The 21,790-nt window shown below is 42.4% G+C and overlaps 1 protein-coding gene across 22 annotated transcripts in view; it reads right to left on the reverse strand.

Annotated features, from left to right (window-relative positions):
- Positions 1-406: 406 nt before the first annotated feature.
- The window catches only part of LOC106577496 (actin-binding LIM protein 2), a 110,198-nt gene continuing 88,814 nt past the window's right edge, over positions 407-21,790 (reverse strand). For 15 of the 22 annotated variants that reach the window (XM_014155538.2, XM_014155537.2, XM_045701284.1 and 12 more), the window contains 9 exons: positions 20,116-20,217; positions 17,351-17,407; positions 14,380-14,417; positions 14,107-14,221; positions 13,822-13,880; positions 12,117-12,183; positions 11,505-11,512; positions 11,239-11,319; positions 407-4,024 (listed from right to left, as the gene is read on the reverse strand). In XM_014155538.2, the coding sequence (XP_014011013.1) occupies positions 3,911-4,024; positions 11,239-11,319; positions 11,505-11,512; positions 12,117-12,183; positions 13,822-13,880; positions 14,107-14,221; positions 14,380-14,417; positions 17,351-17,407; positions 20,116-20,217 (641 nt within the window). In that variant the 3' untranslated portion in view covers positions 407-3,910. The remainder of the gene's footprint in view (positions 4,025-11,238; positions 11,320-11,504; positions 11,513-12,116; positions 12,184-13,821; positions 13,881-14,106; positions 14,222-14,379; positions 14,418-17,350; positions 17,408-20,115; positions 20,218-21,790) is intronic. The other 7 variants (XM_014155541.2, XM_014155544.2, XM_014155550.2 and 4 more) reach the window with 2 other exon arrangements.

Raw genomic sequence — 21,790 nt, forward strand, 5'->3', positions numbered from 1 at the left:
TTACCTGTATAAAAGACACCTGGGAGCCAGAAATCTTTCTGATGTAGAGGGGGTCAAATACTTATTTCCCTCATTAAAATGCAAATCAATTTATAACATTTCTGACATGCGTTTTTCTGGATATTTTTGTTGTTATTCTGTCTCACTGTTCAAATAAACCTACCACTAAAATTATAGACTGATCCTTTCTTTATCAGTGGGCAAACGTACAAAATCAGCAGGGGATCAAATACTTTTCCCCCCCGCTGTATACAAAGTTAGCTACTCTTATTTGATAGGTACCACTGAGGCATCTCAGTTTGTCTGAGAATAACACAAGAGTTTTCACTGACTGCTCAAGCAACTATCCAAACAGTCAAGATTCTGACCAGTTAAGTTACCATAAAAACACAGCACACATCAAAGAAACGGTATTGAATGAAACATTTATTTAAAGACGGACATCAGTATTTCTTGCAAACCAGCGAAGCCAAATAAGAACAAAAGCTAAAATCTAAACAAAAGGCTTAGTTACAGCATTAGAATAATATTAACCCATGTTTTCATCCTCTCATCATCCTCCACAGAGCCTCAACTACATCAAATCACAGCATATGGTATCCGTTGGTTACACAGTGCAAAATAATAGATTGACAGAACCAAATTCATTTTAACATCATCATATTGCATAACGGCAATGTCAGCATAATTCTAATTGTGTGCTACAGAGACGGCTTCGCGTTAAGCCTAGTCATTAAGTTAAAGGAACAACATATTTGATAAAGACTAGTCATCCCATAACATTAGGGTTAATGCAATGAGGCAGACTTATTTTCACCGGACATTCTATAACAAACATGGTAATACACTTCTGTGACTATAGTGGCGCAATGGACATATACCTGCATACATAGGATATTCATAAATATCTGGCTTCCATTACAATCAAACAAGCAAAAACAGAAGCCACACATTGACGATATGATATGTTATTATGTCTCTATATTCAAAATAAATCAGAAGCAAAGTGTCTATTGGGCAGCTCCTTCTGATTTCCTGTATCAAAAGCATAAATAAAGTTGTGAATCCAACACTGTATTGACCTTGATGTAAGAGAGACACGCAGCTGATTCCTCTGAGTTGTAGGCCTGTTTGTATAAAGAGATGATGAACGGGGCTCTGGTTGTGCAATCTGGCCTGGTGTGTATCTGGGCTATCTGAGCTCTGCTGATCTGGCCTGACCCTTGAGCAAAACAGAATGCACTTGGCCCTACACTGCTATCAGGAACCTAAAAGGGTTCTTTGGCTGTCCCCATAGGAGAACCCTTTGAAGAACCCTTGTTGGTTTCAGTTGAGTACATGGAACCCAAATGACAAATGAGTTCAACCTGGAACCAAAAAAGGTTCTCCTATGGGGACAGCCGAAGAACCCTTTTTTTCTAAGTGAAGACACTGACTCAACTAAGATGCATTTCCTCCCTAATAGTTAAGGTTAGGATTAGGAGAATGGAATCTGATCCCAGATCTGTGAGTGCCTAAGGGCAAGTTCAGAGCTCAGGCCTGGATATGTGTTCCTTAGTTTCTGCTTCTCAGCTTACACTACTGTTTCCACAGCTGTTCAAACACAAAAACAAACAGTCTTTCCCAACAGCCCTCCATTGTGATCTCTGTTCTGGGAAAGCCCTCCTCACCATTGATAACGTTACATCAACCTTCTTTCAATGTTACAATTATGTCGTAACAGTGATCCACAAACCAAAAAGGTCAACTTACACACATCCATACACACATCATTCTTCCAAACTGAATAAATTATCATTCGATATAAGCAGACATTAGATTTGACAATGCATTTTGCAACATTATCGGCATTCACATTCAACGAGGCACACTCAAGCACTTTAATAAGTTGTGGACTCCATTGTGTCTGTATCATCACTTTGTGACATCTGCTGACGTAAAATGGGTGTTATAAATACATTTGATTTGATTTGGATAAAGCGCTTTAATTTCAGATTGACATTAGAAATCAGGAGATATGAGCTTTTATGACAACAGATGGAGCAAAACTCTAATTTGATATTTATTCAGATTGATTGTATTTTTAATTTATATTTAGCATATATTTTCCAATACACCTGCCCTATAGCCATTATATTTAAAGATACCTTCCTCATCCTCCCTTTTAAATGTCTATAAATACATACCAAACAAAAGCATCTGAATTGGGCTTTTCATTGGACAAAAGTTGTTACAAAATGTGCGGAAAATAATTACCCAAAATGATCAAAATTGAGAAACCAAGCACACAGAGAGAATGTTTCTACAAACATTTTCATACATTTCCATTGTAGATGATCTCAACAATCTCTCATATGCATGCATGCCCTAGAGGCAATATATACCTTGGCTTGCATAAAACTCTTGAGACAAATATGTGTACGCTGTATGTCACATGTATATTGTATGCCACTTATGGTTGAATTATTGTTTGAGTTTCTGGAGACTTAGCAAAGCCAATATACGTTTTTCCACTACATATGTGGCAGTGGATGCCAAATGATTTACAAACAACAAACATAGAAAGGGTTAATTCTCTATCACAGAAGGTACAGATAGATAGCACAATATGTCATTATTAATTCATTAAGCAAGACTTAACTTGTTATACTCAAGTGCTGCTGCAGGTCTGTGTTATAGTGTAAGGACAATGAGGGGGGAGCAGATGATAAAGGTGTCATAACACCATGATTCTCACATCTGAAAACGTCCACAAAATGGATGACAGCCATCCAGGAGTCAAAAATAGCTTATAAAAATAATGTAGGTTTTTGATGGGAAGGGATTTACGTAAAAGTGTCTGGCAAGGCAGTGTTTGACAACATGACTTGAAAGAACCTGAGGCTCTATACATCTGCTATGGGTATCAGTTGTGCCTATGGTACGGTTTTTACCCATGATTCATGCTGTTGGCTCTGATCCAACCCCAACACTCCCATCTTCACTGATTTATGAGTGGCGTGTGTAAGATACAGCCCTCTATCAACAAATCATGGCATGGCTATCAAACAAACTACCCACTTAAAAAAGGAGAAGAAACTTTTCCTATCTTAACCTCCACTGCTGTAAAATGATACATTTGTTGTTCAGATATGAGACTATGTTGTGGTGAGTTAGAGGCTAGCACAGGCTACTGCGGGGAAAGAAAGAAAGAAAGAAAGAAAAGAAAATGAGGTGGAAAAAGACGGAGAGAAGAGGCGAGTTGGTAAGAGAAAGAGAGCGAGGGAGGGGGGATGACAGAGAGAGAGAGACCTTAAGTGAGACACGGTAGATAAGGAAAGATCAAGTGAGAGAGAGAGACCTTAGAGAGGGTAAGAAAAACAGATAGCAGGAACGATAAAAGAGGGGAAAACGAAACGGATAAAAAACAGTAAGAGATATTGTTCCAAGTCGAGATAAAGACAGTAAAAGAGGCACACGTTGAACCAGTAAGAAACAGACAAAGAGAAAAAAGCCTGCACAAGGATTTTAGAAAAGCTGCTATTTCTCTTTTTGCGGAGGAAGGGGGAGGGGGATGCAGAACTCACATAGAGGCAGGGAGAGGGGAAGGGGAGGAGTGGTGTCACGGGCCATGCAAATGCATCTCCCCCACCTCCCCAAAGGTTATAAAAATAACATTCAGACCACAACGCATACAAAAGCTATATGTGACGAACATTGCTTCAACAATGGATGTCGGTCACGGCGACATTGTGAAAATGTCTCCCCCTTCCTTATTCTGGCAGAGATTATGTTTCGCAGGTGTAGCGTAGTATGGCGGTGCATATATAGATGATTTCTGATGTTTTTTTTCTTTGATTTCCTTTCTTCCAGACTGGACAGACGTTGTAGACTAGAGATGTTATTTTCTCCCTGTTACAGTCACTTGGCTTTAGAAAAGGCGTGCCTTCTTTTTCATGTCGTTCTTCTTCCACAGGGCCATGCGGTCAAACTGATCCAGGGTCATCCCGAACACATGCTGGAAGTCCTCTGGGGAGAGGTGTCTCTGGAAGAGAGAAAAATACAAGACAATATGTTTATATTCATTAGAATGACAATACCGACAATCTGTGGAAGCAAAATTGTGGGAATATGACACACAAAGACAGAAAGAGTGGTGAGAGAGAGAGAGAGATACTATCAAATACAGAGTTCACTTTTATCAGGGCACACAATCAAAACTGACATAAATGTGTCAGTAGCTACAGTATCAACCACTGACAATGCATTTAGCCATCTGTTTAAGTGCAGGATTCCATGTCCTGTGAAATGCACTTGAGTGCAGTCGACTCACTCAGCCCCTGTAACAACACCACTCTCTCACACACATACAGAGAGATGTAAACATATGTTTCCCATGCTAATAAATCCCTTTGAATTGAGAGAGAGAGAGCACAGTGACAGATGTTGTGCTTTGGTCCATTAACATGGCACCCCCACCACCACACCCCACTCCTAACCTGCTCCTTAGGGGCGGCAGGTAGCATAGTGGTTAGCGCGTTGGACTAGTAACCGAAAGGTTGCAGGATCGAATCCCTGAGCTGACAAGGTAAAAATTGGTCATTCTGCCCCTGAACAAGGCAGTTAACCCACTGTTCCTAGGTCATCATTGAAAATAATAATTTGTTCTTAACTGACTTGCCTAGCTAAATAAAGGTTAAATAAATAAAAAACCCAGGGGAGCAGAGCTGGGGGCCTGACTTGGACCCTCTCTGTCTGGGGTGACCACAGATGGAGAAAGGGCCTGTGTGGGATGGCAAACATTGCCCCCAACACTAACCCCTAAGATTGAGGCCTAAAGGGGTGGCTGGGCCTACTACATCCTCTTAAGCTGTGCTTTTGTGATTATTATTTGTATTTAAATATTGGAGATAAGTGCTGTATAATGCTTAACATACTTACGTTATCCTCTGGTCCAAATAGGCCTACACTTACACATATTACGCAACTTTCTTCACCATAAAACCTCATTCTACCATCCATGTGTGACCCAAAACCTACTGTTGTGTTCTTTATCAAAAGTCCATGCCTCAGAACCTTTTCCAAACATCAACCCTGTCTATCCCGTTTGGCTCACATTACAAATAATATAACCTCCCAAAATGTCAAAAGTATACGATGGAATATTTCTTCTTTTTTTTCATGAGCTGAAATAAAAGATCCAAGAAATGTTTCATACGCACAAAAATCATTTTTTTCTCTCAAATGTTGTGCACAATTTTGTTTACATCGCTGTTAGTGAGTATTTCTCATTTGACAAGATAATCCATCCACCTGACAGGTGTGGTATATCATGAAGCTGATTAAACAGCATGATCATTAAACAGGCGCTCCTTGTGCAGGGGACAATAAAAGACCACTCTAAAAATGTGTAGTTGTGTCACACAACACAATGCCACAGATGTCTCAAGTTTTGAGGGAGCGTGCAATTGGCATGCTGACTGCAGGAATGTCCAACAGTGCTGTTGCCAGATAATTTAATCTTTATTTCTCTACCATAAGCCGCCTCCAAAGTCGTTTCAGAGAATTTGGCAGTATAACCAACTGGCCTCACTACTGCAGACAACGTGAAACCACGCCAGCCCAGGACCTCCACATCCAGCTTTTCACCTGCGGGATCGTCTGAGAAGGGGGATCTGGGGTGCTGAAGAATATTTCTGTCTGTAATAAAGCCCTTTTGTGGGAAAAACGTATTCTGATTGGCTGGGCCTGGCCTATGCCCAGAAAGGCCCACTCATGGCTGCTCACCTGCCCAGTCATGTGAAATCCATAGATTAGGGCCTAATGAATTTATTTAAATTGACTGATTTCCTTCTATGAACTGTAAATCTTTGAAATTGTTGCATATTATGTTTATATTTTTGTTCAGTATAGAATCGGGCTGTCATCGTGTGACCGTCAATCAACTAGTTTCCGTAACGACCAGGCATCTCCAGCGGAGAAGGGAGGAATCTGGGCAAGACACCGCTGGCATCACATCAGATGAATGCAACATGGTACACACACCCTAATAGAAGGCCAGCATCCCGGAATCGCCTCTTCACTGTTGACGTTGAGACTGGTGTTTTGCAGATACTATTTAATAATGAAGCTGCCAGTTGAGGACTTTGTGTTGCTGTTTCTCTAACTAGACACTCAAATGTACTTGTCATTTTGCTCAGTTGTGCACCGGGCCTCCCACTCCTCTTTCTATTCTGGTTAGAGCGGTTTGCGCTGTTCTGTGAAGGGAGTAGTACACAGCGTTGTACAAGATCTTCAGTCTAAAGAAGGCCAGTTTTATTGTTTCTTTAATCAGGACAACAGTTTTCAGCTGTGTTAACATAATTGCAAAAGGGTTCTCTAATGATCAAATAGCCTTTTAAAATGATAAACTTTGATTAGGTAACACAACGTGTCATTGAAACACAGGGGTGATGGTTGCTGATAATGGGACTCTGTACGCCTACGTAGATATTCTATAGAAAATCTGCCGTTTCCAGCTACAATAGTCATTTAGAACATTAACAATGTCTACACTGTATTTCTGATCAATTTGATGTTATTTTATTGGACAGAAAATGTGCTTTTCTTTCAAAAACAAGAACATTTCTAAGTGACCCCAAACTTTTGAATGGTAGTGTACGTTGTACAGACACAGTATGTTTTACATTAGTTATCTTGTTATTAGTTGTTATTATTCCCAACTGTCAGCTCCATTCAACCCCTCCCATCTATCTCTTAACACCATCATTATTGGATTTCTATTTGCCATTATTACTCTTAGTAATCACAACCCTCCATCCACATAATACAGGCATCTGACTTTGTCTGTCTGTGTATGGGGAAACCACTAAGGTGTCTGTGTGTCTGTCCTGCTGGTAAATATCGACGCACGCACACACACACACACACACACACACACACACACACACACACACACACACACACACACACACACACACACTGCAAAACAGTGAGATTTCATGGTGGGTTTAATGGCATTCCACAGCAGATTTGCATAAATCTTTTGTGTGTGTGTGTGTGTGTGTGTGTGTGTGTGCATACATGTGTTTGTGGACCTAGCTCTATGAGGTATAACACACACAGCAACCAGCTCTCACAGTCTCACGTCAGAATTAGACGTTCATCCATGTTTCTCAACGATCAAATTTTGAATTTGTTACAAATGTCAAATTTCTAAGTGTTGAAGATTAAGATTAGGTTAGGGTTAAAGTTAGGTATTCCCTGTGGCTCAGTTGGTAGAGCATGGTGTTTGCAACGCCAGGGTTGTGGGTTCAATTCCCATGGGGGGCCAGTACAAAATTTGTAAAAAAAAATAATGATGTATTCACTACTGTAAGTCGCTCTGGATAAGAGCGTCTGCTAAATGACTAATGTAAATGTAAGGTATTAACTCCGAAATCTTAAGGTTAGGCATTAACTTAAGGTTAATGACTTAAGGTAAGGGTTAAATTGTGGGATAGGCTTAAAACAAAAATCTCAAAAACAAATAGCTTTTATTTGTTTTTACCTCGTTTTCTCCCAAATTTTGTGGTATCCAATTGGTAGTTACAGTCTTGTCTCATCGCTGCAACTTCCGTACGGAGTCAGGAGAGGCGAAGGTCGAGAGCCGTGCATCCTCCGAAACACCACTCAACCGCGCTGCTTCTTCTTGACACAATGCCCTCTTAACCCGGAAGCCAGCCGCACCAATGTGTCAGAGGAAACACTGTACACCTGGCAGTGTCAGCGTGCACTGTGCCCGGCCCGCCACAGGAGTCGCTAGTGTGCGATGGGACAAGGATATCCCTGCCGGCCAAACCCTCCCCTGACCTGGACGACGCTGGGTCTCCCGGTCGCGGCCCAACTGCAACAGAGCCTGGACTCAAACCCAGAATCTCTAGTGGCACAGCTAGCACTGCGATGCAGGGCCTTAGACCACTGCGCCACTCAGGAGGCCCTCAAAAAAAACTTTCTATCGCTGGATTCAAACTTACAACCATACCTAGACTACCCACAGGGCCTTGGGGAAATACTGTAGTTAATACTGTAGTTAAGATAACAACTGATGTAGGATCAGTGCAGCCTCAGTGTCTCCATTCAATTACGTCATCAAAAGCAACTCAGGGCATCTGTATTTGGAACTCATTGTTGTGGTGTTGCATTAGGCACTATGTCTAGTAATAATCTCCACATGCATTGTTAGTCTCACCGGTTCTAAGCACAGAACGAATGACTTAACTCTTGGTAATCACAACCATCCATCCACATAATAGAAGCATCTGTCTTTGTCTATCTGTCTGTGTACGGGGAAACCACTGGGGTGTCTGTTCCGCTGGTAAATATCGACACGCACGCACACACACACACACACATACTGCAAAACACAGTGTGATCCCATGGTGGGTTTAATGGCATTCCACAGCAGATTTGCATAAATCTTTGCGTGTGCGTGTGTGCATGAGTTTGTGGGCCTGACTCTACGTGGTATTACACACACAGATGGGGTTTGTATGAGTGAAAAATGAAATCACCAGTTTGAGATAAAAACTTTACTGCCTGGATAATGTTGCTTGACCCCGAGAGATGATGACTTATCATCTGAAAACAGTCACTCCATCTCACACACATGCACTCACACACACACGCGTGCGAACTCGCACGCACACAAACACACACCCATTGCCTGACACATATAAGAGGACGTATGTGATTTGTGGACAGTGGCACATACAGTAAGTGCATACACACTCACAGACAAGTAGAGATATTCTAAACCCACTGAAATGAGACCAACACAAACACACACACACACACACACACACACACACACACACACACACACACACACACACACACACACACACACAGGGCGAATGCGTAGGGGGAGATAAACAGCATGATAAATCAGCAGTCCATAACTCAGTGTGAGGCTAGAGGAGTAACCCGTCTGCCCCAGCCAACAGCGCACATACACTCACACAATACCATGATAACGTTACCACAACCCAACCCAACCCTCACAACATTGGGACAATGTGGTGAGAGTAGTCCAGTGTGCATTTGTAAGGGCGGGGGGAATAATCTCACACACACACACACACACACACACACACACACACACACACACACACACACACACACACACACACACACACACACACACACACACATGCTGAGGCAGACACACAGAGACAGGGTTAGAACAAAAAGGGGCGGACTTCTCCCACTGAACCACATTGCAAATGAATATGGAAAATGTTAGGAAAAATACAATTCAAAGGTTTATGGCAATAACTCTGCCTGAGTATACTAAAGAGCACTGAGACATGGGCCTGGAACTGTTAACTATGGTATGATTAGATGGAGAGAGATCATTTGGGGCCTGAGGAATGCTGGGCTAGTGAAAGGACAGCCAGTAACCACAGGAGCAATGACCCTGACCAACAGTACTGTATCCATCACAGGAGGCTGCTGAGAGGAGGACGGCTCATAATAACGGCCGGAACAAAGAGGATATAATGGCATCCAACACCTGGAAACCATGTGTTTGATACCATTCCACCTATTCCGCTCCAGGCATTACCACGAGCCCGTCCTCCCCAAATGAAGGTGCCACCAACCTCCTGTGGTGTCCACATAGTATCAAACATATAGTGGATGGCATTATTACTTCAACTCTGAACGAGAACTACGGCTAAACGTGTATTATGAAATAACTTGCTCGTAGTGTACAAAATGAACAAATATCATGCTTATTGATATTTGGAGGTGATACATTGTTTTTCTGTCTGAAATTGCATTAGACTTGTCGTATGTAAAGTATGCTGAACAAAAATAAACGCAACATGCAACAATTTCAAAGATTTTGCTGAGTTACAGTTCATAGAAGGAAATCAGTCCATTGAAATAAATAAATGAGCCCTAATCTATGGATTTCATATAACTGTGCAGGGGCGCAGCCATGGGTGGGCCTGGGAGGGCATAGGCTCACCCACTTGGGAGCCAGGCTGACCCACTGAGTTTTTTCCCACAAAAGGGCTTTATTACAGACAGAAATACTCTTCATCCCCCCTCTGACGATCCCGCAGGTGAAGGTCCTGGGCTTGCGTGGTTACACGTCGTCTGCGGTTGTGAGGCCGGTTGGATGTACTGCCAAATTCTCTAAAACGATGTTGGAGCCGGCTTTGGTAGAGAAATAAACATTTAATTCTCTGGCAACAGCTATGGTGGACATTCCTACAGTCAGCATGCCAATTGCACGCTCCATCAAAATGAGACATCTGTGGCATTGTGTTGTGTGACAAAACTGCACATTTTATAGTGGCCTTTTATTGTCCCCAGCACAAGGTGCACCTGTGTAATGATCGTGCTGTTTAATCAGCTTCTTGTTATGCCACACCTGCCAGGTGGATGGAATATCTTGGCAAAGGAGAAATACTAACTAACAGCGATGTAAACATATTTCTACCAAAAAATGTAGAGAAATAATGTTTTTGCACGTTTGGAAAATTTCTGGGATCTTTAATTTCAGCTCAAGAAACATGGGACTAGTACTTTAAAAGTTGCGTTTATATTTTTGATCAGTGTACATATTCAGAGTACATCTAAAAAAGTCACACTTTAGGACTTAGGAGAGCGTGTCTCCAACCCTTGGCTCACTAACCGACCATAGTCATGTGGCCCTTAATTGAACAAACAGTCAAAAGCAGAGCAGGCCAGCCACAACCCAGCCACATAGGGTCAAGGCTAGAGTAATGGTGGGAAAAACAGAGTCTGGAATCCAAGCTTCCCGACTTCCGACACACCATCCCAACCTCACCGACTCCAAACCCAGCCCGGAGGTCGGCATTCCCGACCGCAGAGGGCAACCTCCTGCGTCAGTCACACCTCGGAATACTGACGTTCCCACTCCTCAGGGAGAGATTCCCAGAGAGCGGGAGCCTTCGTAAAAGGTTCGTAGGGAGTTCGTAGAGAGGTCATAGACTGGTTGAGAGGGGACAGGCTGATTATAAGAGATTATAAGAGTCTCCCTGTGGGATGCTAGGATCGTTTCCATACCACAAGATCACCAAAGAATTGACTCGACTGGATACTCACAGGACAGAGAGGGAGAGTAAGACAGAGGCAGAGAGAGAGAAAGAAAGAAAGAAAGAAAGAAAGAAAGAAAGAAAGAAAGAAAGAAAGAAAGAAAGAAAGAAAGAAAGAAAGAAAGAAAGAAAGAAAGAAATGGACTCTCACCTCCAGTCTGGTACGGTCCACATCTCTGGGTAGCTTCACCCTCACCCTGTGAGTCACAGCCAGCACCTCATAAGGGTACACCTGGAACACACACACACACACACAGAGACACACACACAGTCAGCTACTTAACACTACAGTCATCCTGGGTAGAGTGCTAATGTAATCTACCAAGATGAAGCCAAAGACATCTAACTACAGTATATTTGCCAAGCACATCAAACTAATATGATCTGAAACACTGGCAACAATTGACGGAACCTTACCTTGTACTCTGGAGGAGAGCAAAAGGGAGGGAAGGAGGGAGGAAAAGAGGGAGAGAGAGAATAATATGTCAGATGAATGACCGTGTTAGTATTTCAGAGGCCAATAATGAACACTACCATAACAGAGCAGGCAAATAAATTACAGCACAAAGAGAATCACGGAACTGTGCAAATGAAGGTGATTCTTTGTATAACTGAGATATTGCGTTCCAACTCAGCGCGTCAAAGGCTTTAAAAAAGCCTGGTACCAACTTCCTCCCACTGACACGCGCACACACACACTTTGAAACAAAGTATTTACGAGCATGGCACTGTGTGTGCTGCCTGTCTTTGGCTGAGAAATAGCAAGAGCACGCTGAGGCAGACAACTCTGGAGCGCTGTGTATGACACACACACACACACACACACACACACACACGCAACTCATATGGTGAAGGCATGTGGCTTTAGCACCCTTGAGCGAAAACTCGTCCACCTGAACCGCTTTCCATTAAAAGTGCAGCTGCAACATTATTACATTGTAGATCTGCTAATAGATCCTATCAGATCCGCCCTTTTCCAATATGGCAGCAATGAGCTAGCAGATCTAGTATTCGCAATCTAGGTCCTACCTCTCATTCCTCCCCAGCTGTGGGAGTCCTGCTGGTCTGGCTCATCCTCAGCATGGTCGGCAACCTCCTAGGGAGGACACACACACACACACAGACTCAGTGTGGGAGCGAGAGAGAGAGAGAGAGAGAGAGAGAAAGAGATAGAGAAAGAGTAAAAGAGAGAAAGATAAAGAGAAAGAGAGAAAGAGAGAGATGAGAGAGAGAGAAAAAGAGAGAAAGAGAGAGAAAGAGAAAAAACAGACATTCAGAATAACAACTGCTCCATTCTCAGCTCAGTAAATAAATGCAACCTCTCTCCATAGCCATACATCGTCTCTCTGTCTCAACTGCCACAGGAACTGTAACAGCCAATCAGGTTGCAGAACTCATGTCTACAGTGGAGCATGCTACTGGGGTCTGATACAGTCCACATTTCACATTTCCTCAGTCAGCCTTTCAGCTATTTCACCCCTCTTGTCTAGCCAACCACCATCCATCAACAAACAAATATAAGCAGCAATAACACATCATTAAGGTTAGACTAAATACACTTTTTCTGCTGCAGTCCAGTATCTGTGGAGGGAGTGGTTACGAGTGATAGGCCTACATGGAATCTGATAGGAAAGCTGTAAAACATGATTTCCCAGTCCAAAAGAGCTCTGTGGAAGTTAGAAAAACACCCAACCTTCCTGTGTTGATAAGTCAAGGGCTGTGTGTCAATACACTGAAATGGCTTCCTTTCCTTGTCTCCTTCCCTTGAGTACAGTTGATAACGCAAAAGACTGGATAGGTTTACATCTATTGCTTTCCCCTATCATAAGACTGCTAGGTCAGTGAGGGAGGAGAAGACACAATGAAGCCAGTTCAACTATTGATACGCAGCAGAATATAGCCTCTTTTTGACATGAACTTCACTGTCCCTTGGCCATAACTCACTCCCACCTCGGTGACAGAAAAGGCGATGAACATTTACTAAACACTACCACCTGCTGGTTAAATCAATCACTTCGCCCAGCTGGCACCTCCTCCGCACAGCAATCAGTGCGGCACCTTATTTAATGAGCGGCGAGCTGAGAGAGGCCGACAAACCAATCCCTGATCTGTCTTTAATGGAGCTCTAATCTTTAGCGCGCTTGGCTAAGCCCGTTGGTATGGCGACAGGCACACCTCATTTCCATTTACGAGCGAGTTTTCCAGTACCTCACAGAACTCTGAGCTGTCTGTAAGACGGCCAAGTCCGAATCAAACACCTGCCCAGGATAGAACTGACTGTCCCCCTGCCAAGGGCTCCCCCCTCTCCACCCCTTGTCTCCTCCAGAATCAGAGGTGCCAAAACTACATCCCCTCCACTCCCTTGTTGGCACTTAGTCGAAGTGGAGCATCGCATTGTGTCATTGGGGTCCATATGTGAGGCCACCTGGTGTGTGTGTGTGTGTTAGGATGCCTTTCCTCTGAGGGAGAGAGAGACAGTGTACATGACTTGTTGCGATCATGGCCCTCGAGACGCTAAATGAGCCAACGGCAGTCAGATGTGAACCTGCTGAACCGGTGTCACACGTGCTAGACTATGTTCAGCAGTACAGGACAATGGACCACGTGCGTATTTGTATAACATTTAACTTCATACTACACAACCAAGAGGTTGTCGCAGGATGATTCTGTATAGTCTCTGGTACTTTCTCATTGCAGCCTCTGTTCATTATGGTGTGTGTGTATGAGAACTCACCTTGTATATTCCATTTCTTCCATATCCCGGCAGTGAAGCAGACTTGCTGTAGGGGAAGTCTGTAAGGAACAAAACAATATCTAAGTCGTCATAAGGACTCTGTAAGGAACAAAACAATATCTAAGTCGTCATAAGGACTCTTCGGGCTATTATGTCAATTCAGTGAGGCCTCAACCTTCATTGGTTGAGCCCATGTCAGCCAAGTCAGCTTTGAACAGTGATTGGCTACTCATTGGTGGAGGCCATGCCAGTCAAGTAAGGGTTGACCACTGATTGGCTACTCACTGGGCAGGGAGGCGTCAGTGGGCAGGCTGCAGGTGGACTTCCTGGGGTCCAGCAGGTCCTCTGGGAGAGGTTGGCCATCTATCTCACTCTTCAAGATCATCCAACTGGTCCTTGTCTATACAGAGAAATAGACAGCTTTGTAGTGAATAACAATACCATTTCTTTTAAAAGAACTGTCTCAACAGCCAATTATTACAGGATATCCAAGGATGGATTGATGTGTAGGTGCGTGGGCAAGGGGATGGATATACAGACAGACAGACACCTTCTCACCTTGACGTCGTCCCCTTCTTGCCAGGATGTTCTAGAGGCTGTAAAACAGTCATACAGTACGTAACGAACCACACTCCTGATGTTACAGTATATAACATAACACTTAACATCACAGTTACTTTACCACACATCTACAGTGGCAAGAAAAAGTATGTGAACCCTTTGGAATTACCTGGGTTTCTGCATAAATTGGTCATCAAATTTGATCTGATCTTCATCTAAGTCACAACAATAGACAAACATAGTGTGCTTAAACTAATTTCACACAAATGATTGTATTTTTTTTGGTCTATATTGAATACATAATTTAAACATTCACAGTGTAGGTTGGAAAAAGTATGTGAAACCCTAGGCAAATTACTTCTCCAAAAGCTAATTGGAGTCAGGATTGGAGATGTTGGTTATCGCTGCCTTGCCCTTCAAAAAACACTCACAACATTTGAGTTTCCTAATCACAAGAAGCATTGCCTGATGTGAACCATGCCTCGAACAAAAGAGATCTCAGAAGACCTAAGATGAAGAATTGTTGACTTGCATAAAGCTGGAAAGGGTTCCAAAAGTCCACGGCAAGAGAATTGTCTATAAATGGAGAAAGTTCAGCACTGTGACTCTCCCTAGGAGTGGCCGACCTGCACAGATGACTGCAAGAGCACAGCGCAGAATGCTCAATGAGGTTAAGAAGAGTCCTAGAGTGTCAGCTAAAGACTTAGAGAAATCTCTGGAACATGCTAATATCTCTGTTGACGAGTCTACGATACGTAAAACACTAAACAAGAATGGTGTTCAGAAATTCCTCATGACCGTTGTGCAGGTCTGATCCGCAACTACAGAAAACGTTTGGTTGAGGTTATTGCTGCCAAAGGAGGGTTAACTAGTTATTAAATCCAAGGGTTCACATACTTTTTCCAACCTGCACTGTGAATGTTTACATGGTGTGTTCAATAAAGACATGAAAACGTATAATTGTTTGTGTGTTATTAATTTAAGCAGACTGTTTGTCTATTGTTGTGACCTAGATGAAGAGCAGATCAAATTTTATGACCAATTCATGCAGAAATCCAGGTATTTCCAAAGGGTTCCGTCACGTCCTGACCAGTAAAAGGGGTTATTTGTTATTGTAGTTTGGTCAGGGCGTGGCAGGGGGTGTTTGTTTTGTGTGGTTCGGTGTTTTTGGTTGATGTTCTATATTTTCTATTTCTATGTGTTTATCTAGTTTTCTATTTCTATGTTGGATTTTTGGCAATGACCTCCAATTAGAGGCAGCTGGTTGTCGTTGTCTCTAATTAGAGGCCATATTTAGTTGGGTTTGTTTTGTCTTGTGTTTTGTGGGTGGTTGTTTCCAGGATAGTCTGTGCACCTTACTGGGCTGTTTTCGTCGTCAGTTTATTTTGTTTAAGTGTTTTCTTTAATAAAGAAAGAAGATGAGCACTTTACCCGCTGCGTTTTGGTCCAATCCTTACGACGCCCATGACAGGTTCACATACTTTTTCTTGCCACTGTACATCTATGTACCAGCTACAGTACAGTATGCTGCACAGACTGCATCCTATAATAAATCAACTAGATACTGTGACATCATCACGAGACAGCCCATCAAGGATCTCCAAATGGGCCATGCAACACCTACTACTTTAAAACACAGTTAACAGCAACAACCCTAGTGACGGTACTGTTGTATAACTAACTATCACAGTGTATAGTTTGTATTTAAATATTGCTATATCGTATGCTCAATGGCCAGTTTATAATTTAGAAAGTAGGCCTATTTACTCGGAAGAGTTAGTGAAATGGTGTCTTTTCTGGTGCAGACAAACGTCACCACGCAAATGTGTTCTATTGATCATAAGCGCATGTCTGTTAGAATATATACAATCTAAACTGAAGACGGTTAACTCATAAATTGTGAGAAAAAAAAGCTGTGATTAAGTTGTCATATTTCATATGTATTGTAGATTGTATCGGCCTATAGAATAATCGTCCATCGTATGGCACAGAAGATAAGACATTATACAGCACATGCACTCATTTACTCAAAGGCATTTTGGTCCTCTATTTGAAATACACTCACACGCATACAAAAAAAAAAGGAGAAAGGCCCGGAAAAACACAACATATAAAATGTGACAAAGACACAAAGGGTTAAGTGGAACAAAAAGTGACCAAGACACCATCAGCACCACAACACCAAGTGATTCATATCCTCGACCAATCACAATGGACACACAACAACATGATCAGGTCACATATACTACTAGAACCAATGAGCTACTGAGATGAATATGGGCAGGCATGGAGGGATGAGCAGAAACGAACACAATCACGGAGGTGTGAGAAATAAAAAGTGATCAATAAAAAGGTGTAATATGGCCACTTGTGTTTTCCATGTCGGACATTTGACTCAGGCAACAATGATTTTGCAGTGTACCGTACGGACACATTCTCCACAACAGAATTCTACAGTACAGAAGGTTGCACTGTATGTGGCTACAAAGAACACTGGGAACAAAAAGGTTCATAACCTTGGGTGTGTTATGGAAAGTCACTATTTCAGATGCCTGGGTGACACATCTGAGATAAGACCAGTTTGATTGTAAAATCTCCACCGGCTGCAGTTGCAGTAACAAGGCACTGAAAGGTAAATGTGGACTCTGTCGTCCTCTGTTGCCTGAGTTGCCGACGCCTTTCCAATAGAAAAAGACGGGAGATGGGTCAAAGTCGCTTGAAAACAACGGACCACGGAGAGAAGGACATGAGTAGGAGGAAGTTGCCCTATAGCCACTGATCTTAGGTCGGTTCGATGCTTTCCCGCCTAATGGTAAGAGTTAGGATCGCGGATAGGAAAGCTGATCCTATAGCCGTGCCTATGGGCAACTTCTATCCGGAGCGTATGGGACAGGCGACACGCAACACATCGTGCAGAGACCAGACCAGGAAGTTACACCAGGAAGTAAAGGAGAAGAGATGACTGTACCATGCTGCTTGTAGATAGGGGGTTTTCTATAGATATTATCTATCTTGACCTTAGTCTCTGAAGATGAGAGGAGAGGCAGAGAGAAATGAAAGGAGCCCAGGATGAGAGAAAGAGAAAAGAAGAGAGAGAGCGAGAGAGAGAGTGAAAAATAAGCATGAGTTAGCAGTTATTGAGAGATGGAATAGTCTGAGAAGCAGCAGTAGGATAGGGGCAGCATACTTTATGGTTGATCCAATGCAAAACATTATATTTGTATTTTAACTGGCAAGACAGGGTATTATCGCCAATAAATCATCGCTTACTGTCATTATTCATGCAACATTCACAAAAACATGTCATTTTGATCCAGTCCTATTGTAATGTGAAGCAGACACTCAGTTGGACATCCCCAGAACAACGGTAATTGTTGATCGATGTTGTATCCAACAATACATTTATTCAAGTTTTCCAAAAGTCATAAGTAATAGAAACCATCATATATTTCTCCCTTACTACAACACATCATTCATTACTGCTTGTAGACCAAATAAACAAATAAGCATATCAAATAACAAATAAATGGGCAAATGACTAAATTCAACTAATTCAATTAAACAATTGTGCTAGTGACTCTTTTTACAAATAATTGACACAGTATGTCTGTCCTAAGCTGATCCAATCCATTTAACTTCCACAGGACCCAAACACCATTGTGTTAGCTAGCAACAATACATTAACTACACTCCGCTCATGAAATACAACACATGTGGGTCCCTTTCTGCCCTGTTTCAGCCACTGCCAGCGCCAGGGAGTAATACACATATAAAAACCATCAATACAATGGTTACAAAACACATTAAGTAGATAATCACTTTGCTTTGTTCATTTATTTATGTCAACTCTATCCAAGTATGGGGACTTTTCCATGTGGGTCACTGACACTGTAATAGTGAATGGAAATAATGACGATGAATCAAAAAGGGCTTTTCACTAAGAAAGTCAAAGTTATGTCCATTACAATATACTGTAAACTGTTAACACTTATCAAAGGATGGTTGACAGAATATGAAGCAGGGTCATAGACTTAGTTAGACTTCTCACCTCTGTCCCATTATGGCATCTGTGACAGCAGACGCTCCATTTTAAAGTAGTCAATATCTTCTTCTACTAGTTCTATGAGTTGGTAAACAAACGGAAAGGATGCATACTGCCACCTGGAGTGTGTCGTTTGAACAGGTATAAAGCCAAGGTTGGTGATTTACTGCCACCTGCAGTTATGGAATATTTGCTAACCAGACCTTGGTTCAAATTAGGGATGGGTATTCGATTACTTGGGTAAGTGGGATTGTAGGCCTATTTTAACAATGAAAAAGCTTTATCTAAATGAAATTATCCATGTGAAGTTTTTACCTACAAGGATATACCATGACATTTGAAATTGTTCATTTATTTTTATAACGGTGCGTTGAGCTACTGCTGTGTATTAAGCCCTCCAGGTTGCCCTGACATCGGTATGGTGTTTTCCTCACTTCCAATAGCAATTACAGGTACTCACCTAACAGAGTTTCCACAAGACCTGACACAGATCAATGCAAAACACTCACCAGAAAACCTTTTCTAACAGAATCAGTTCTATCATGGCGAAAATTTGACTACTCTTTTGCTGTTGCTGACAATTTACCAGAGAAATTACCAGAGAAAACGCACCCTGTCCGGTGTTTACCTTTGCCATGTGCTTTGCTTCATTCTGATATGTCGAGAGTCAAGAGCAATTACATTTTTTTGGGGGGGGGCTTTCGAGTATCCAGATATCCCCAAAAATGTCATGATATTATTCAAATAGTCAAATTATTTCAAATTACCATCCCTAGTTCAAATACTAATCCAAATATCTCAGTTACTATCACATACATTATGAAGTAAGTATTCAGATATTGTTTATTTGAAAAGACAAGTGGTTGAATACCGGAATGTATTTGGAAATACACTTGGAAAGTATTGGCATGTATTTGAAGAGTTTTTTCAAATTCAAATAAATATTCCCATGCATTTGAACCCAGGTTCTAGGAGTATTTTAAAGGATGTATTTGGAAATAAGTATCTGAAAATATTATATATTTATAGAAGTTATTTGAAAATAAATAGTTTTTGGCCACATTATTTGAAAACACCAAAATACACAGAAAGTAAATATTTAAATAACAAATACACATGTATTTGAACCCAGGTCTGGTTATCACGAGTGTAATTCATTGGCTGATCCCTCCTGATGACCTGGATAGAATGATGTGATCCTTCCTTAACCCATAGGAAGTGATGACACTTCTCAGTGGCGCTGCCCATGCAGTCCCGTTCTATTTAGACAGACCTCAACATATTGGATAGGACAGATCCCAACACAGGATAAAGAAAGAGGAGAGAGATAAAGAGAGAGCGTCAGAGAGAAAGATACATTTAGATAGAGCGAGAGAAAGTGAGACAGACAGATCTCGAGAAAAAGGAGTCAGGGAAATACAATGGACAGGATAGGTCCGGAAGAAACCCTTTGACATGGATAAAACACTAACACAAGAAGACAGGGAGAACAGAAAGGGGTTGATCCCAGACATCAGATATAATGCTATTGTATAATGTCTATCCCCCTACTTAGATCTGTTACCTAGACAGACCTGGACAGACAAGACAGCAGACAGACGGCATGGTGCAATAGAGAGAGAGAGGTCGTGTTGAGGGGATCAAGGGTCACGGGGTCAAAGGTGAGAGGTCAAGCGAAGTGGAGAACCTACCTGGTACGTGGAAATGCCTGGGAGCAGCCACATAGGTGGAGGAGGGAGATTTGCCGTCGGAATAGGTGGACAAACTGGGTGTACTCCGACCACTTTCACTACCTCCAATGGGGAAAGGAGGGATGGGGGGGAGGGACAGGGGAGAGCAAGAGCCGTGGACGAAAAAAGGGGGGCAAAGAGAGGAGCAAAGAGTCATGCTGTTGTGCTTACTGGTCAAAGCTTTAACTATGAAGCGGAACAAACATTATTCATTACAATGATCAACTGACTTGATAACCCAACCACTGGTTATTGATAGGGCCATAGGTTTTTCGTGACCGTTTATCCAGACCAGGAAAAACTGGTACTTCAATTGGTACTTCGCTCATGTCGATATCATAAAAGATGAATGAAGGCTATGAGCATCTTATAAAGGCAGATTGCTAAAAAAATATATATTAGTTGGTTAAAGGCTTTACCGGTTAATAGCAATGCATTGTGGACACCTGGCGCCTGCAGAAATGGGACAACGTCAATGTGTTTCTACTTTCAACTGAAAGTGTGTGCGACTGTAATTATGACCACAGTCCATCACAATGCATTGTGTCACGCAGGCTGGGTGATTAAGTCACTGACACCTTACAGGCCATAACTAATAAACATCTACATAAGAGAGTTGAAAAGAACAGAGGGGTGAGGGGAAAGAAAGACAAGAAAGAGGAGGAGGAAAAAAAGAGGAGAGCGATTGTTCATTTGATTGAGCACACGCGCCTCTCTCGCCTTTGTGGGAGGAACAGAAGGCAAGAGTGAAGCCGTTGGGATGCAAGAGGATGAGGTCATTCTGACAGAAACACACGCGGACACACACATGCACACACAGACACACACACTCAAGCAGACACACACATGTACACACAAACACAAAAAGTCACCCAGATGCAGACTTACACACACACACACGTACACATACAGTCACGCACACGCATGTCTACACACACATGGACACACACACAAACTGGCATTAGTGCAGACGTCAGTTTATTTGCAGGGCAGCACCTCCACAAATCTGGAGCTGAGGCAGGACACTGAGCCCGAGGAGAGGTGGGGGGGGGGGGTTGTAAGAGTTGTTATCATGTACTGATAACAACTCTTACATTGGATGCGGTTGTCATTGCATCATTCACATCAATTCACCGAGTGGATTTTCTTTCTGTCATTGCCTTTTCCCTCTGACTAATCTATTTTTTTCTGTTTTTCTGTCTTCACCGCATTTGTCTTCCACTCGCTCTTCAAAATGCAATTCAATTCAATGACCTCTTATCTCTCTCACACACTGCCTGCCTCTAGCACCATGTTGAAACCAAACATCTAAGCCCCTTGTGTACGTGTGAGGGATAATTATCCACAAACACAATCATTTCAACTAGACTCCGGAGGGAACCTAATAGTTCATTAAACCCAAACCAGTGCATAGAAACAAACTCTCTTTCACGCTGTGTTAGGAACCGCTTGAGCCTGAAAAGGCAACCAGCCCAGTGTGTGTGTGTGTGTGTGTGTGTGTGTGCCTGTGCGTGTTTTTGTGTGCAGAACGACGTGCCACTGCAACTGGCAACCAGACCCCAAATTACAGCACCATCACTCCACCACTCCTCTCCTCCCTTTCATTCCCTCATTCCTCCAGTCCTCTCTTTCATCT

The sequence above is a fragment of the Salmo salar genome, chromosome ssa18, assembly GCF_905237065.1.
Source record: "Salmo salar chromosome ssa18, Ssal_v3.1, whole genome shotgun sequence".
Lineage (NCBI taxonomy): Eukaryota > Metazoa > Chordata > Actinopteri > Salmoniformes > Salmonidae > Salmo > Salmo salar.